This window comes from Cuculus canorus, chromosome 12 (assembly GCF_017976375.1).
Source record: "Cuculus canorus isolate bCucCan1 chromosome 12, bCucCan1.pri, whole genome shotgun sequence".
Lineage (NCBI taxonomy): Eukaryota > Metazoa > Chordata > Aves > Cuculiformes > Cuculidae > Cuculus > Cuculus canorus.
Window position 1 is genome coordinate 19,127,586 of NC_071412.1, and position 18,786 is coordinate 19,146,371.

The 18,786-nt window shown below is 41.5% G+C and overlaps 1 protein-coding gene across 8 annotated transcripts in view; it reads left to right on the forward strand.

The window, feature by feature from the left end:
- The window catches only part of DAPK2 (death associated protein kinase 2), a 56,329-nt gene extending 40,421 nt beyond the window's left edge, over positions 1-15,908 (forward strand). For 6 of the 8 annotated variants that reach the window (XM_054077126.1, XM_054077128.1, XM_054077132.1 and 3 more), the window contains 7 exons: positions 644-773; positions 1,903-1,951; positions 2,653-2,679; positions 5,750-5,902; positions 7,262-7,307; positions 8,208-12,180; positions 12,708-12,775. In XM_054077126.1, coding sequence (XP_053933101.1) covers positions 644-773; positions 1,903-1,951; positions 2,653-2,679; positions 5,750-5,902; positions 7,262-7,307; positions 8,208-8,843 — 1,041 coding nt within the window. In that variant the 3' untranslated portion in view covers positions 8,844-12,180; positions 12,708-12,775. Of the gene's footprint in view, positions 1-643; positions 774-1,902; positions 1,952-2,652; positions 2,680-5,749; positions 5,903-7,261; positions 7,308-8,207; positions 12,181-12,707 lie in introns of those variants that run through there. The other 2 variants (XM_009558189.2, XM_054077127.1) reach the window with 2 other exon arrangements.
- The last annotated feature ends 2,878 nt before the right edge of the window (positions 15,909-18,786 follow it).

Sequence of the window (18,786 nt, forward strand, 5' to 3'; positions counted from 1 at the left end):
AGCTCTCCCTGAGGATCAAGCAGTGGCACTCTGTCCCTGTACCAGATATGTGCCCTCCTTCAGCTCCCTGCTAGCTGCCGTTTTGTGGGCATCAGTCATTGTAACTGAGGCAAATCCACAGGGTCAGGATGTGGCATCGGCCCAGGAGGCCCTGGAGGCCAGGGATGTATTTTCTGTTTCAAGAGGGGACTGAGCTTCCACTTCATGTCAGATCATGACAGTCTAGGGGCCTATTTTGTCAGATTAGGGAGGTACATACAGTTGTATGAAAAATTTCTGTCTCATTGTGAAAACAAAAGTATCTTGTTTTCATCCAGGCAATAGCCATCATTAAGGAAATATGCTTCGATGTGCTAAGAGGAAGGTAGAGAAAGGCAGATTTTGCATGAGAGAAAAATAAAGGAAGGAAAGTATTACTCTTTTTGCTTTGCTTTTATGAAGTTCTGGTCCATTCAGTGATGTCAAATTTCACAGTTGTTATCTGTTTACCAGAGGAATCAATTGTGAATGATTAGACATCATTCTACAGGTGTGTTCTCATTCTACAGGGTTGTACATGTAAAGAAAAACAGAACTTGAGAACTCTTACTGTCCCAAGATGTTGATATTGTAGTAACAAAGATCTATCTTTTGTTATTTTTAGCCTGAAAACATTATGCTACTAGACAACAATATCCCTATTCCACACATCAAACTCATTGACTTTGGCCTGGCTCACAAAATAGAAGATGGAGTTGAATTTAAAAACATTTTTGGAACTCCAGAATTTGTAGGTGAGTGAGTGACTTATTCCTTTGTCTCATATTGCAAGTTCCATGACAAAGCTGAGATGTGTTTTCAGAGTTCAGAAGCAAAGGGCAGAGGTAGTTTGAATCTCATTTGTGTCAAGGTGACCTAAATGGAGTTTACTTTCTTTTTGTGGAGTAGGCGAAGGTGCTTTCTGTAAAGCAGATGGGCTACTGCTGTGAGAGTAGGTTGCTGCCAAACAAATATTGAGAGATGTAAATTCAGGATTGAGATTGTGAAATAATTCAAATACAAATTATATTTTTTTACTTGTTTCCTGGGGCAAGTAAGCTCTCGGTGTTGTAGTACACAGGTACACAACTACACGGGAATCTCTGTCATTGCTTTTTGGCTAGAACTGCCTCACACTGCACACTTTGAATACAAAACCTTTGCCAACTTGTACATTTTTCTACCTGATTCTCTTTGTTACTCACTGATCATAAATCTAATCTGTCTCACTTGGATTTTAGATTAATCCTACTCCTTTCTACTGGTTTAAATCATAGATTTTGGAGTTGATTTCTGGGGTTTAGAGACAAGGAGAGAACCATAATTCTCTCCAGTTAAACACAACCATTACAGACACTTTTTTTGATCTCATTACCGCACCTTGGTCTTTTATCTTGTATGCAGTCTTACATGAGGATGTTTTCCAACAAGGAAATGTTTCCTATAAAGATAATAAGGTTTGACATGGATAGCAATGTAGACTGGCATAGAATTTTAATCTCTTACCCAAGGGCTTTTTCTCACTGGACATTAAAACTAGCTTTAATGGGACTAGGTAAAAAGAAAGCAAAAGCTCAGATTCTTAGGGGGAAGAGTGAAATAATTAGTTATTTGTTAGAATCTGCACTATAATTAGTATATGATAGCTGCTTTACCCTTATTCTTGAGTTGCATTATGGTCCATGTTACTCTACATAATCTCTTCTGGACACTTGTGAACTTCCTGTCAGGGCTATAAAACTGTAAACAGTGAACGCTAGAACTGCCTTTCCTTTTCCCACCCACCCCTTTCTCCCTCTTGGGAATTCTTGATCTGCTACTCAGTTCAGCCTGGTAAAAAATTGTTACCTCAGCTGCTGATGTTTGATTAAATTTTTCTTGCAGCTCCAGAAATAGTAAACTACGAACCGCTTGGACTAGCGGCAGATATGTGGTAAGTTTTTAATGTTTTTTTTTTTTCCCCAGGTTGATCTAATATTGCTTTTTCCCAGTTTGCTGTGAATAGAATCCATTCTACAGCAACAAATTAAAATCAAACCAAAAGAAAAAGCTTAAGTGCAGTTAATAGCCCTTTGTTCTGTCTTTCTTTTTTTTTGATGCATTCTTTTAAATTAAAAGATAACCATTTAATTTCTGCAAAATTACAACAAAAATGGCAGTTATAGAGTTAGCAATTTGCTGTTTGCCACTGTCCACTGCAGAGGAGCACTCTTCAAAGAGAACATGTTCCTGCAGGGCTTGTGACAGATTTATTTATAAAGATCACTGCATGCAGAGGAGACCTGCATACTAATCTGAGCTGCTGAGAAGGCAGGCACAAAAAGGTCGGCTCAAATAAAACATCCTTACTTCTATTTCTTTGGGGTTTTCTTTACGATATTTACTGTAGTAAATACCTGCTAGAGTAGAAATACATGAAGAGACTTCAAATATCCATATTGCTTGAAGTTATATGCAAAATTCATGTTTTCCCTTAAACACCGTTCTTTAAGAGAGAGATTAAATTCTCTACAGCCACAATGGCTCTCCTGCCGATATAGCAGCTACTATTGACCTATTGACTTTTTCATGTTGCGTACATTAAGAATACAAATGATGTAGAACTCTTGCAATTAATCTCCTTTGTTTTTTTAGGAGCATAGGAGTCATCACCTACATACTGTGAGTACAATAGGTTTGCTCTTGTTCCCAAAGCGCTCTCGCACTAGTGTGAAACAGCTCTTCCCTTCTGTGATTTAGGAGGGGCGCAGGGCACATGTAGGGTGGGCAGTGGTTTGTCTAAAGGGCAAATGTGATCCTGCAGCCTTTTCCAGTTTAAAATACAAGGTAGAAGAAGTGGGGTGGGGCATCCTGAGCAGACTGAGAACAAACGTCTCTAGCATTGCTGGGCATTTCTGCTTCTTATGGGACTTCATCAGCTCCGAATGGTTGGGGATGGATAAGCCCATTTTTGTTGTTTGCCCACAGAATGGCTCTGAGCTACCAGTGTGTGGAGAGAATAGAACCAAAGTGTAATAGTACTCTTTACAAGGTGAGTTATATCAGGTGGAAATAGAGAAGTTTTAGTTTGCTTGTAAAGGCAGCAGTCTAGATTACTATGCATATGGTCACCCGTGTTCAAAAAGGTGAGTTTAAGTCGGGGTAGGAGCAGAGAAGTTGATCCTGGGAACTGAGAGGTCATCTTAGAGGAGGAAAAAGAACTTATTAAAACTAGTAAAGGAAAAGCTGGTTGAGAACATCGTTGTAGTCAGTGTAAGCAGGAGGGAAAAAAATAGATACATTTTAGAAGAAAAGTGTGTCAACTGGTGATGAATAAATAAAAGAAGGAAAATATGACACGCACAAACTCTCAAAGAAATAAGATTCTGTGGGCATCCTGAGGACAAGCAGTTGAGAGAGTTTTGAGATGGAGCCTGACAGTTTGTGAAACTGCTTGTATGACAGTGGATGTGTGCAATGGAGGGACAGCACTTCTGCTTCAAGAATTCTTCCCTCTGGTTTGCTATGAGAATTACAGAAGGAATCAGGGTTCCTTAGGCCTTGACTGCTTCCATTGAAACCAAGCTCCTGGGACTCCTGGGAAGCAAATAAAATAAATAAATCTAAATAAATATAGTGGAACCCACCCTTAGGTTATACCCATGGCTTAGACCCCAGAAGCTATGAAAGAGCCATGGTCTGAGAAATCAGGTTCATAGGAACAAATTCCCTTCTGTCCTGCGGTGCAGAAAAAGATTGGGATACTGGTTGAGCCCAAGCTCAGGAAAAGGAGTTTAAGATATTGTCCAGACGCTTGGTTTTTATTGGCACTTTGGTCTTCAGTGAGACAGATGTTTGACAGGACATTAAACTGCAAATTGCTGTTCATGTGTTCATAAATAATGACAGTAAAACTGAGGAGATGCAGATAAGCGTCTGGGAATACTTACCATGCGACGGCACAGATGGCCAGGTGCTTTCCAGGTTTTTCTGTTGCATTGAGGTTTCTGTCCTGGGGGCAGAATGACAAAGTGGGTTTCTCTATTGTATCCAGTGTAGGAGATCTCTTTTACCTGGCTGGCTAGTAGTGACTGCTGTAGTAGTTTAGGTTGAAAACTGTCTCCCTGCTAATGATCATAAAAAAAACCATGCTTTTTTTGAAGGGATGGTTCAGCTTGCATGATATGCTACGTACTAGAAATTTGTACGTCTTTAGTATTGCCTGTTAATTGTTATGTTTTCTGTTCTGAAGAATTCTGAATAAATGAGGTGTGTTTAATAATACCACGTACATTAGCAAACACAGCAGCAATCAAATGGATGCCAATACCAGATGCAGAGATTAAAATGCCTACAAGTCCTTAATTCAGTAACCAGGGGAATGATTCAGGGGGTTGTAAAAGCAAAGCCTTTATTACCGAGGTCTGCTGTTACGTGTTTACAGGCATTGAATCAGGATATGACAAAAGTCATTTGTCTTAGGTGTTGGGGGTTTGAGAATCCTCTCAAAACAGACCTCAAAACAGAGTCCTGAAGAGGAGGGGGGGGCGGGGAAATAAGAGGACGGGAAAGCACTGTTGGCTTTGGCTTCCAGTGAAGGGTAAGAAGGTGGAATTACATCTTCTTGATGGCACCTTTTTGGTAAGGGAAAGAAGCCAAGGCTCTAGAGCAGGTTTCCAAGCTTTAGTTTTGGAATAACACTGAAACTGTGCTATCAAAGCCAGACAGAATAGATAAGCATAATAGCCCAGAAGATTTTTAAAAGGGATGAGGTCAATTTTCTTGATATAAACTGAATTTCCTGTAAATCAGACTTTTGCAAGTCAGCATCCCTGTGGATTGGGGGAGGGAGGAAGGGGAGGGAAGGCAGAACAGGAGAGGACAGGAGGAGTCTGCAATAAATGTGTTCTGACCCTTGAGTTTTATGGAGCAAAGGTAAATAGTCATCAAAGATAAAGACCATCCGTCACAGTTGAGAGAGGCAGAGTAGGATGGAAGTTTTTTTCTGTCTAAATAAAGATTGCTGAATGACTTTTTATTGTGATGACAACTCTGCTATATCCTTGTAGTTGGAGCAGAGTGCCAACAGAATGAAATTTTGCGTTATTCAGAAACCATTGGATTTTACTGCCATCAAAGTCCTTTCCTTTGTGAGTTGCTTTTAATGAGCAGCGTGGCCCTACCTCTCAAGCGGAGTTGGCTCCTCGGCAAGGCCACGCACCTGTCTTATGATCTCAGGCGGTATTTTGGTTTCAGCTGAGAAAGGTATCTTGGCTGAACTGACTGTGCAGGAAACTTGTCAGTAGCTTTGCAAACAGAAAAGCAGCAGGGGCAGGACTTCTCCTGCCCAAAGAAAACCTCTAGAAACAGTACTTTATCTGCTCGGAGCTGATAGGAGCTCCTGTCTGCCAGTGTTTATGGGTTCACAGGGACAGAGACTGTCCTCAGCTGAAGGGTTTTCTAGTCTGATTATTTGATTAGCAGTTACTTCAATGAGACACTCTGGAGAGAAGAATCTGCACATTTCTATCTGTGTGCACCCATTAGTACTGCACTGGACTTTTGAGATGAGTCTGGCTCATAACCACAGATGTAGTGAACCAAAGCTGGACCTGTTACTTCCCACATGGCATGGCTGCTACACCATGAGATCCACAAAAGTTCTCAGAATATGTTATGCAATCACTGTAATTTCATTAGGGGCCCTCTGCTCTTTATTTTTCCAATTGATTCTTCTTTCTGGCTTATTTAGGCTTAGTGGTGCATCGCCTTTCCTTGGAGAAACTAAACAAGAAACGCTTGCCAATATCACAGCTGTGAATTATGAATTTGATGAAGAATTTTTCAGCAATACCAGCGAACTGGCAAAAGATTTTATTCGGAAGCTCCTGGTGAAAGATACACGGTAAGTAAAAATTCAGAAAGACACATTTGTCTTTAAGATAAACCTGGTGAAGTGTAGCTTGAGGAGTAATCTGTAAAGCTTTCCCTGTGGTGTGTATTGCCGTTAAGGAGCGATACAGGTGGCTGCTGCTGTGCCTCCGTTTAATCACCCAGAAACCCTAACAAAAGGAACCAAATCTCCTCCATTAAATTTCACTTTCAGAACTGAATTCTCACCTGAGTCGAGCTGTACATTAGGGTGTAGGTGAAGAGTTGGAAACGGTGGGCAAAATCTCTAGTTCAGGGAAACTACCACTGCAATATTTCATTCTAATATGAGCTACTTGCAGGGATGTGACATTTGAATATGCTTCCAGTGGCACAAGTGAGGAAAAATCTTCACGTGCTCGTAGTGGAATTCTTTCTTAAATCTCCCTGCGTGTGTTGCAGTCACCTAGGATTTGCATGATAACTATGCAGATCTTTATTCACAGTTTATAGGAACAATAGACCTTTTTTTTTTAGTTTTTCTTGCTTTTAACAAAGTGCGTGCAGAAGTAACATCTCCTTGCCTATAACCCTGTTTGTCCTTGAGAGAAGTCAGGCCATTTAAATTCTTTCTAATGGCTTCATAAGGGGAGAAAATAGGTATTAGAGAGAAAAAGGCAAGCTGTTTGGTCGAGATTCTGCCTTAGACTAGGTTAGAGTAGGTGGGGATTAATGAGAGGTTTGCATGGTCTACCAACTTCCTTTCTAGAAAGGACAAAGTGATACTGGTATTTGTCCTGTGTACAGAGGCAGTTTCCGTGCAATGCTGTGTTTCTGCCTTTGGTTCTTGTTGCTCTTAATGTGCTGTTTGCTGAACTGCCACAAAGCAGAAGTGAGTTAGGATTGATCAGGTTTAAGTAGGTTTGAAGTATTCCTTTCCGAACTGTTGCTTTCAGGAAGTCGCAGCTCCTGGAGTGATGTGGTATGTTTGAAAGGACACTTTTGTTATCATTAATGTTGCATACGTTGATTTAAACACAGTCATATTAGGGGTTAATAGAAATGATTTGTTTTCTAAGCATGTAGGATGAACAAAAAGTAATGGTTTATCCCTTTTATTAGAAGGGTACGCAAAAATACAGATAGGTTTTGATCAAGTGAGAATTAAAATTGTGTGGAGTGAGGACAGCTCCTTACTGAGACTTAAAACAGTTACTCAACTACACTCAAGCAGAATGCCTCATGGAGAAACAAAACGCTGAAATTCGGGAGTTAGTCCTGGATTATCTTGATAAATGCTTCATATGAAGTGTGGGAGAAGTGTGTGTCAGTGGACTTGGGTACAAGGTATTTCTCGTTCAAGACTGGGTTTTTTTGTGTTGTTGTTTCTTAGGAAACGGCTTACAATTCAGGAAGCTCTGTCCCATCCGTGGATAACGGTAAGACTGAATAAAGAGACCAGTCTTGGGTGTTTTTTTTTTACCATAAGCAAAGCAGAGATGGCACTTTCACTCTTTTTGATGTGTTAAATGGAAATCTGACCTCTTAAGTACTTGAAGACCCTGATGTCTCAAGGAGATGCACTGGAGAGAAATTGGTTGGGCCTGACTAAATCCTTGAGTTTCTGCAAATTACTAATTTTGTTATCATAACTATCAAAAAGAGGGGAACAAAACTTTGTTGCACATTGCAGTATCCTACGTTAGGCTGGACTTTGCATTTTTCCATCTTCTTCTGTTTGCATGGACATGTACCACACATTGGGTTTAGTGCTTTCTTGAGATGAAACTTTACTGCAGCCAATGTGTGAAATATAATTTCTCTCAAGACAGAAGTGCTGTACCAAGCATGTTGATTTGCTTGCATTTGTATGTCTGTATGTATTTTTTTGTCATAAATATTGCTTGCTTTTGTGGATAGGTCTCTTATTGAAAATACATTTGGCTAATCTCAGCATGACTAATGAGAATTTTTGACATTTGGTTTTTGCTCTGTATTGCACAGAACTGGAGTGTTTTCCCGATTGTCGTTTTTCTTCTTACAGTGTCAGCTTTGAGACTCTTAACTGGTAAAAATTAACATGAAAATAAGTTGAGGCCATTATTTACACTTACACATTGAAATGAATGCATGTCACTTGTCGCATTAGGTTTTGAGTTTGTGTTCTGTTTTGTGGTTTTTTTCCTTTTAATCCAATGCATGAAGGAAAATCTGTGGGAGCAAAGAATATCCCAGCATTGTGGAATTTCAGGCTGCATCTTTTATGTAGAGCTTTTGAATTACTGCACTGTCTTGTAAACGTTCAGTAATATTGGTTCCTCTGTCTGGCGACTCACCAGATGAAAGAAGAAACCAAAGTCCAAGAAAACAAGAGGGTTGAGAACACACAGCTGAAGACAAAACGCCTGCGAGAGTACACCATAAAGTGCCACTCTAGTATGCCTCCCAATAATACCTACATCAACTTTGAGCGCTTTGCCCGGGTAGTAGAAGACATATCACTTACAGAACGGGGTTTCAGCACTTTGGCTGCATCCCATGATTCCTTGCAGGAGGACATTGACGCTCTGGTTTCCATTTATAATGAGAAAGAAGCTTGGTATAAAGAAGAGAATGAAAGTGTAAGGCACAAGCTGTCTCAGCTGAAGTATGAATACCGTAAAATTGAATCCTTGAAAAGACATCTACAAGAAGATATCAAGACTGTAGGTGCTAGTCTTACAGGCATGACGGGGAAATATGCTGATCTGCAGAGTCACTATGAATCTCTCAGTCAAGAACTTTCAGACGAACTCAAGTGGATACAGGATTTAATGAACAGTTTTCAGCTGGAGAATGAAGCCTGTGTGAATGGGAACTTTGACTCGGTTTTCAACAAAGATACTAATGAATCGCTAATGGAGCTGTTAAATAGATCTCGCTATGAAGAATTCCTTACAGGGTTGAATCTTGATGTAGCAGAATCACATCAATAATGTTGTAGATCAGGCTAGGTGCAGGGTTTGCTGCCTGTTTCAATGTACAGCTGCTTAAAAAATTTCAGAGTCTACATAAAGATATTGCCTAGAACTGAAACAGCTGTTCTGGTGTATTGCACGAGGTGCTGACCAAACCGTGTACTCCCAGTGGTTTGTAGTGTTGCAGTTGTTTCCCCAGGTTCCGTGTTTGAACTTGCTGCTGAGATAATGTAGTTCCTGTATGGACACATCTAACCCTACTGTCTTTTGCATTGCCTGTATCATACTTCAACTATTACAGTTCCTGAAGATCCTAAATAGCCTGGAATAAAGGATAGGTCCATCTATACTTTCTAGAAGCTGGCTGCCTGGAAACTAATAAAGATGTCATGAAAGCATCTTTGGATGAAGGGAACAGTTGTGTAGACCTGCTGCAGGCAGTTCTGTAGATCATAGGAGAGAAATATTTGAAAACATTGAATCTGTCCTGTAAAACAAAGTAAATGGTGAAGTAATTTAACATTTAGCTGGTGTTGTGGAAATTATCTTTGAAATGGCTCCTGATGAAGAAAAGTTATGATTTTCTTTTTAGGCCACTTATGCAGGGTAAAATCTTTCACCATCAAAAGTATTAGCTGTTGATTAATCCTTTAGTTTAAAATTCAGCTAAGTTTCCTAACCTATACCAAAGAAATCCTATTCCAAAGACACAAATGGGAACTTGTAATTAACTGATCAAATAACCGCGTATGTAATTTTACACTGCAAATATTAATCTGTGAGTGATAAGTGATAACACAGACCTCTGATTTGCTTTCTACAGTAAAGAAGATGACAAAGCTACAACTAATTTTAGCTGTGGTGTGGTATTTGAGGCTGGTGTTCTTTCTTAAGCTTTATAAAGTAAAACAAGCTGGTCCAAACTTGAATCATACCCTACTGTCTTGTATTTCGAAGAAATAATTTGACTATAGTGTGTCAATATGCACAGATGTACCCATCCTCAATTTTTGATAGTTATTTATGCAGAGTGCAGTTGTTCCCTGATGGGGCAGTGACTGAAAAAGAGATGTTAAGCTTCTGTGCACCGAAAAGAGCTGCCAGCCTCAGTTCTGCAGCTGGTGTACAGCCCTTTTGCTTGGCTCTGGGAATTTGCTGCAAGGTGACTGCTGTGCAGCTACAAGAATCAGAGAGATAATAACCAAAGGTTCCTTAGAGCTGGAAGACCTATGAGATACTGCTCAAGGAAACCAGAACACAGGGGTGTTTTTATGAGGGAGAGACTTTTAATTCTTAAAAAGTAACTTAAAGCTTAGTGAGAGTTAATATCTGCAGAAAAGACTCTCGGAAAGAGGCTCTGCCTTACCTCAGCCATGATCTCATACTCTCTGTTCATGCACATTTTCTTTATGAACAAAAGCACTGGCACGATGAGAAGGGACATGAAATGAGGCTGCTCTGTTCCTGAGCGTGTTTGAGTGAGGTTAGTGGTGTTGTGACTCGGTCCTTGAGGCTAGTGCTCTCAGGGCTGAGGGAGGTCACTGACACACCGCTTTTGAGAAGGTATTCTGATGATGAAAAGAATGACAGTCAGTGGTTTGCAGGCTGCTTTGCCATGGAGAGGCAATGATTAAAAGTCTGGAGTACTGTAAAGTGAGCGATTTTGATTCAGCGGTGGTTCCCCTGCTGAAAGGGCGCTGGGAAAATTTTCATTATGATTGTATAGCTGACATTTAGTCGGTGACACTTCTTTCTGCTTCAAATTGATTTCTGCTCAGTGTTTTGTTGCACCGTGCTAGCCATTTGAAGCACGAGGAAATGGAACTTAATGCTTAAATGCCCCAGCTCTGCTGGTCAGGGATTTTCTTTTCTTGGACCACCTTCTAATTTTGGTTGGGACCTGCCAATCTTGGACTAATTGCAGAAGATTGCTCACAGTGGCAGGTTATCTTACCCTTCCTGAGATTTTGATAAGCAGACAGGGCTTTATCGACCAGCTCTGTGAGATGCAGGAAAAGGGCTACTGCCTGGTATCAGTTTAATATTTGGGTTATAGAGTGCAGCTAGTGCATTCTGAAGTAATTCCATATTTCATATTCAAATAAATTCACATGTTCTCCATCTTCTGAAATGAAACAACTGCCTCAGACTTACCTATGTACCTCTGAAGTCTCTAGAGCACAGTACAACTTTTTATTCTTTCCTTCTGTGATGTTTAAATCAGCTTGATAAAAGAAAAACCTGTAAAATCACAGTTTGGAAAAGATGTGCTGGAATAAAATAAAGAGCCACATGCTGCAAGCTAGGAAAGGGCCCTAATGCATCTGTGGTTTTAACATAGCCTTGTAAAGGGCAAAATGTGAAAACTTTTATCTGAAAATGTAGAAGGTAGCACAGGACTTCACGGTGTGATGGTGCTTCGTTTAGTACTTTCTGTTGTGATTTCTCATGTGTGTTGCAAAGCCCCTGAGTGGCTCTTTGCTGCAGTCCTGTTGATGCACTGACCACAGTTCCACCCCCTTCCTGTAAAGCCTCTGCGGAACCTTTTTGCTGCTCTCCTAGTGCCTTTCAGAAAGATGAACATGAATAAAGGCCAGTTGATAGGAGCTCACTCCAGAGAAAGTGGAGATGGTGCAGGAGTGCACTGAGAAGCACCTTAGCAACTTTACAGAGTGAATGCATTGCCTTAGCACCCTCTGGCATCCCCTTAGCTACCTCCCCCTTTCTTTGGCTGCCCTTTGGCTAGAAAAGCTGTTCCCAGGCCTTTGTGGGGAGGTTATGTTGATCATTGTGAAGTAGAAGGCAGAAGTAGAGGCTGGAGCAAAGTCCCTGCTGTGTGATACGCCTTTTGTGCAGCTAGATTTAATTACTTTTCTTCTGTTTTACCCACGCAAATCCACAGCTTCCCCAGTTGGCATTCTTTTTAGCCAGCTCCAGAGCACATGAAGAATCTTATGTATTTTATGCACTAAAGGGAGACAAGCATTAAAATTGCTCTCTTATCTTCCAGCCAGTGGACAAGCAACAGGCTTTGGTTCGGAAAGCATCTCTAGTTAACATGGAAAACTTCAAAAGACAATATGCTAGAAGGCGATGGAAGGTATGACAGCGAGCCTTTACTGTTTCTCATGTATAGCTTCCCAGGCCTGATGGGATCAGAGGGCAAGATAGAGCTTGAATGTAAAATTGTAACACGTGATAGGTAAATGAAACGCAGTTGGATATATGTGCACAGCATATGCGTGGTCAAACTCATTCTTCCCTCTCTCCGTAGCTTTCTTACCGTATTGTCTCATTGTGCAACCACTTGTCTCGTTCACTGGTGAAAAAGGTCCTCATACAAGATGAAAGCTTGGTAGGTACATTTCTTGAAGGAGAAGAAGAGAAGGGCCAATTTTACTGTACAGTCATTTTCGCTCTCCGTTATACAGATGCACAGCCCAGCAGGATGGTAATGGTTTGGAGTGGGAAACCAGAGAAGCCCAATTCATCCCTTGTGTGTCCTTATTGCTGTTGTAAATTGTATTACAGTGACAGAAATGCTGGGCAAGGACAGGCAGTGACTCTCTAGATTCCGTTGGTGCTGGCCACGCTCATTCTGTAACGGTGCAGCGAGGAGGCTGCAGATTGTGTTTGGATTCCGTAGCAGTGCCCGTGCTGTCTGAGATAAGAGCAGTCACGGAGAGGGTCTGCACTACGGCTCAGTGCCCAGCTGTGTGACAGAGGGTGGGGGACCCCTGCAGGGCATGTCACCTTCTGGAGTGAAACCCTGAGCTACCGATTAGCTCTACTTTCCTCAAGAGAGGATAATATCAGAACATCATCTTTAGGAGGATGGTGTCTTATTTATTTGACTAAAACATTGTGGCCTTTCTGTTTCAGAGAAACTGTGAAAGTGACAGTGAGGATCTTTCACAAAGAAAAGCCACTCAGCAGAGGAGAAGCAGCATATCATAACGTAACAAGAATTCCACAGACAGAGGGAACTTTCATCCATGCTGAAAAAAGCAGCCTTGACAGAAGACCTTGACTTCTTGTCTGAACCCTTGGTATGATGCTTCTCCCTTCTCAAACTACACCAACAGCTGGATGGTGGTTTTAAATCCCTGCTGAGTATTTTAGAAACTTGGGGATCCAGATTCCCAGGGAAATGCCACAGCATAAGCACTGACTGGAGTGCTTTTATATGTTGAGCGTTTAAGTGATCTGTCAATCTATTTGTGATATCAACCACAGTCAGGATGTAGATTTTCTACTGATATTCTTTTACTGCAGAATAATTTACATTCCATGCTATGATTAAGACTACGTGCGTTGTTATTTCAGTGAGGGAGATTGTTGAGTCTTAAGGAAATTTTTAAGTAACATTTTCTATATTTGTTAATAGCATAAATATATGATGGCAGATACCAGACAGGTTTTGTCAGCTGTGCACAGTACTCTGCCATTGCTGTCACTGAGGAGAAAGTCATAGTGTCGTTACATATCAGAACTTCGATTTCACGAACCCAGCGGTAAATGGTTCTGTACTGCAATAAGAATTGTTCTCTGGCCATTGCCTCTGGCTGAAGACCAACGCTGCTGCTGTTGTTCATGTGAGTACAACTGATTCCGGCCACTGATAGCATGAGATGGGCCAGTGCAATTTTTGGAGGGAAAAGAGGAAAAATTCAGTAGTAACTTACATGCAGCCAAATACGAACTATTATGGAATGATGGCGGAATGCTTCACCAAAACTTAAAAATATGAATTTATATATTTATATGAGTATATGAAGAATTAGTCTTCATTACCCTTTGTTATTGTTTGAATTTATTGTCAGCAAATCAGAGATTCGTTAACACTTATTTGTATAGGTGCTGTTTACATGTAACCCAAACTGCAACAATCTGTGTTTTATTCAGGGAGCAGTAGCCAAAAGCGAGGAAGTGAGTGCTTTGATATTGATGGCACATCTTTGTGCTAGGAAGCTGCATCATTTTAACTATATTAGTTTCTAAGGCAGTATTAGTACCAAAAACTGTGCAGAGAACAGGCTATTTTTTTCACTAAATACATTAGTTGTTAGAAGTTCATATTTATTTTGACATTTAATAAATAAAAATTTGGGAAGCAAGCCTACTAGAAATAACTATATATTGACGAGGAAGTTGGGGGTGTTTGGCTTTGTGATCATCACTTCTAGGCTGAGGTTTTAGAGCTGAAGGTGTGAACTGGTGTTAAAAGTTAGTATTGTGTTAATTTTGACTGGCTTTCAGTTTCTAGGAAAGAAATAAAAATGCGCTGCTTTTATTTGTAGCTTTGTATCCTTGCTTAGGCAGAGACTAAAGTGCAGTTGAGGAGAAAGTATGTGTATGAAAGGAAGGGAATGTGCGAGAAGTATTGGTGGAGAGAGGCAGAAAGTAGGGTGAGGAGGTAGGGGGGAAGCAGTGGAGGGGAATGTAGGTGTAAGAGGGACGTGTAGGGAGCAGAGGTGAACCTGGACTTGAAGGAAGTTGAAGAGAATGTAGGTATAGGGATTGTGGAAGCAGGAAAATAAATGTTGCGGCGAATATGGCACTGCATTTTGATGCTATTTATTTAATTTCCTTTTATTTCATGTCTTGTGCTGCCTTCATCTATGGTATGGGCCTGGTCAAGGGATAGGGAGCAGGACATTCAATTAAAAGGTGTATTTCTGAGCTTTCTGTGTAATTTGTGAGGCAGAATCCTCAAAACATGCTGTAGTAATGTATTTAATAAGCAGGAGCAGCAATGGGAAGAACTATTGTTTCAGTGTCTACAGGGGATCTTTCATAAAAGGAACACTAAAAATAGATATTTGGATAAAAAGCTGCCCAGCTTACCTACCAAACTTTGTTTCTTGCTTTCCTTGTCCCATGCATTAGCACCAGTTCATTCCCTGGGCTATGGAAAACCAAATAAACTCCAAGTCAGCAGTATTTTTCTGAATTCCTGGAGTTTCAAAACACCTTCAGTTTCCAAGTTAGAGATCACAGGATGTGTACAGAAATTGCACTTCTGAAAATTAAGCTCTGGGTAAAAGAGCTGTTAGGTTGTCGCATCAGAACTGTGCTCTCGCAGAGATGAGGTCACTCTGCTCATGTAAAATCCAGGCAACTACCGAGCAAGACAAGCTGCAGGTGGAGGGCAGAGAGAGGAGCGCAAGGCAGCATGGAGCCCTAAGCTTCAGCATATTAATTCTCCGTTAATAAAAGATGTAAGGGGGTGTTTTAACAGAGACATAACAGACAGCTCATGGTGTTTGGTCTTCAGTAATCTTTTTGTCCAGGTCAGCTAAGGAGAGGAGTGCTGGCTGAGTTGCCAGAGAGCAGCAGAGCTGGCCTTTCTCTGTGGCACTCAGTCACTGCGTAGCTTCACGTGCCTCCCGAGTGATTCATTGCACAGAAACCACAACAAGCAGCACTCATGTCAAGCCAGACTAGTCCCTGACTCTTCCAGATAGGAGGACGCTGTGAGTGTATAATCTCCTGTTCTCAGGACTAACATTTGTGATTTATTAGGAAGTTTTACTTTGTTTTTCTGAATGTGATGCCCTCTGTATTTACCACCCTATCTGTTCCATTGAGGTGGAAATTCAGCCCCTCCTCAGGAGGCATGGTCTAATTAAACTCTGTTTACAGCACCGGAGGACGCTTTCCTCAGTGCAGGGGTTAGATTCATCCCGTTGGTCAGTTTTGAGGAACAACCTAGAGGTTCCTTTCATTAAGGGAAAAGAAAAGCATGAAATGGAAGGGAGGGAATGGTGGGAGGGGGGATGTACTGCACGTCAATTAAAAAAGTTTGTTACGGAATTTACTGTGGTGGGAGAGAAAAAACATTTCTGTGTGTTATTTCTGAGCAGTAAGGAACCTGGAGATAAGTGACATCATAGTATGAAAAAAGTGAGTATTTTTTAAAATAAGACTATTTTAATTGTTATTTTAATAGTGGTTTTTAAATCTATGTGCCTATGTTTTTACTGTTAAGAGAACTACTGATTTTTATTTGCCTGAAAATAGTACAGATTGTCAAAACCAACAAATATATTTGTAATTTTGATTTGCTAATAAAATTCTGCAAAGCAGGATGAGTGTCTCTTCTTTCTTTCCACATGAGCTGGCACATTGGTCTGAACAAGGTAAGCAGGGTCCATGGTGATGTGCTAGTTTGTCTCTCCAGAAAGGTCAGTCCCTCTGTGCAATCTGAAACGTCAGTGGCATCAAAATTGCACTCCAGTGTTTGTGCAGCTCCCCTGTGGGAAGCACCAGCAGCTTGGGTTAGGGGCACAGTGGGTGCCCAGAAAAAGCAGCTGGAAATGGCTCTTTCAGGACCACTGTGGAGCTCCGTGGGACTGGAGAGGAGCCATCATCTCACTACTGCCTTTTAGCTGGAGAGGGCTCCTTGGTTTGCTGTTGGACACATGCTGATGCAAGAGGGAAGGCGTGCTGGAACGTTCTGGACTGTGCATCCTCTTCGGGATCGAGGTCCCTACGCCGTGGCCCTGTGTCCTGCAGCTGCAGGGAGTGAGGTAAGCCCGGCTGCTCTCCGCACTTTTTCTGGTGTTACCTCTGGTCAGTGCTACCCAACACCATCTACTGTGCAGCTGGGACTTTTTTCTTTTAATTAGAGGTATTGTTCCTATCCACAGCAAATGAGATAAGCTGTAAATGAGGGGAAAAAAGAGGTATATGTTTAAGAGGGTTCAGCTGAAGGTTGAAGGGGACTCAGAGGCATTTCTTTTACTTCTCTCTTTTCTATGTGGTCACTCTGTGAATTGGCTGCCATTCTCCCGGTTTTTAACTTAAAACATCTACTCTCACATAAACCTCAAATTTTATCAGCTTCAGTGCTCTAGCAGTAGGTAATATGTTATTTTCAGCATGTGTGTTTCAGTGAGAAGAGTTAAAAGCAGTTTTGGGCCAGCCAGACCTTCCTGTTGGGCAGGGATTGCAGGGCACCATCACCTGGAGATGATCATGAGCCTAACGAAGTGGTATTACAGCAACCCGCATCCAGCTGGGGTGGAAAGAACTGGAACCTACTGGGAATGGCCAGAGCTGTGCCCCAGCTGGGGTGACCAGGTGTGTTGCCGAGGCTCAGGGCAGAAGTTTGGTTTGGAGGCAAAGCTCATGATGAGCTGAGAACAAGAAGGATTCAGACAGAGAAGAAGTCACAGACTCAGGGTGAGTGACTTTGCTGAGATAAGGGGGGGAAAGCCCTGGGGAGCTGTGGTGGGGCAGAGAATGGGCTTCGCCTGTGAGACCAGATGGGAAGGAAAGGCTGGTGAGTTTTAGGTCTGGGGTGGGGGTTCGCTCAGGGAGGCTGTGACTGCTCCATGCACAGCACAGCCCTTGTTAGAAACGTGAGGCTGCTCAGTTATTCCGAGGACTAGCAGCATGGAGCTGGGGCTTTCTGCACCCAAGATCTGGCTTCTCAGGTTTCTCCTCAGTGTCATAACTGGTCGGGTTTGTGTTATTTCTGAGGGGTTGGGTGAAGAGACTATCACTGAGTATTAGCTTTATATAGCACTTCGCTGCAGTGTGTGACCATCCCTGACAGAAGTGTAACATTTTCATATCCTACTTGGAACTGTGCTCAGTCACAGGCATTTTTAGGGTGGGAGGCAGCTGCTCAACCAAATCAGGTAATGAAAATTGTGTTACATGAATAGTTCCTAAAATCCTGTGTTTATTCCTGAGGGTGAACCTCATGAGCTACGTGTGATGCTTCGATAAAAATGATAGAGGTATCCTATAGTAGTGTTTGTAATTTGTCTTAATGTAACAATTATATGGAAAAAAGTAATTCAGCTGCCTTTTAAAGTGTTTTTAATCTACCTACCAAAAAATGTGTTATAATGTATTTGTATGAAATTTTAATCTAATTAGATTTCTTGTTTTGAAATATGGAAATGCCTTTCTAATATTTAGCTTAAAGCTTCCCATTCAGTTGCGAAAGAACTGTAAATGCTAAAATAAGTTTAGTACTAGACATGCATTTCAATTAGGAAAAAACAATGTCGGGATGGTGTTTTGGTCTCAGTGCTGAGCTTTAGTCTTGTCTGAGCTCCTGCTGGGCCTTTAAAGCTGCGGCGTGCAAAGGCAAGTCCTCGGAAGTCTGCAACAAGTGATGCTTTTGGCATTCTTGCTCTCTTCTTCCCACAGCAGCTTTCTTGCTGCCTTCTCCTCCAACCCTAAACTGTATTTCCACTCAGATTTTTCATTTCAAGGAACACTGGCTGTTTATTTCTTTTAAAAGTCACACTGGGAGAATTCCAGATGTTCATTCTCTGGCTTGAAAATCCTTTCAAGAGGCTACAGACTGTTAGAAACGTGACCGCGAGTTTTTTCCCATTAATGGTGATGAATGTAAGGGTTATTCTGTTTAATGGCTTTGGCTTCACCGAGTGAAATGAATCCTAATGGACTGTTCAGATGGGTTCCAGTTTTGGGAAGTTCAGGGAACAGAAAGTTCCACGGGCCAAAGAAACCTGTGAGGAAATACAGACTGTTTCACCACTGGATGTCATGCCTAGCCTGCCCGTCTCTGAACTGGCTGTGCAAAACATTTGTTTTCTGCTAAAGGTAGACCAACTAGAGTGTTCTCACACCACTGAGTGGTTTTGCTGCTAGAAAACTCTGCTATTAAACAAGGAGTGCAATAAAAGTCTCCTTTTATTTCCTCCTTTTATTTTCATTTCTCGGCCTGAAATAAAAATAAAACAGTACCTGAATGTGACAACAACAGCAATGCTGCCTGCAAGTTTGGGATGTGACTTTCAGTGCCTTTTGGACAGGCAGTGGCGGCTCATCAGGACAAAAATCTGGAAGTCTGTTGTGCCTCACCTTCAAGCAATTTATATAATTAACATTAATTAAAATACTTAGGACCTGCTGTGAACGGCAGTGCCTGTCTCTCTTTTTGTCAGCTGTCCTTACTGCTCGTGTCTAAGGGGAT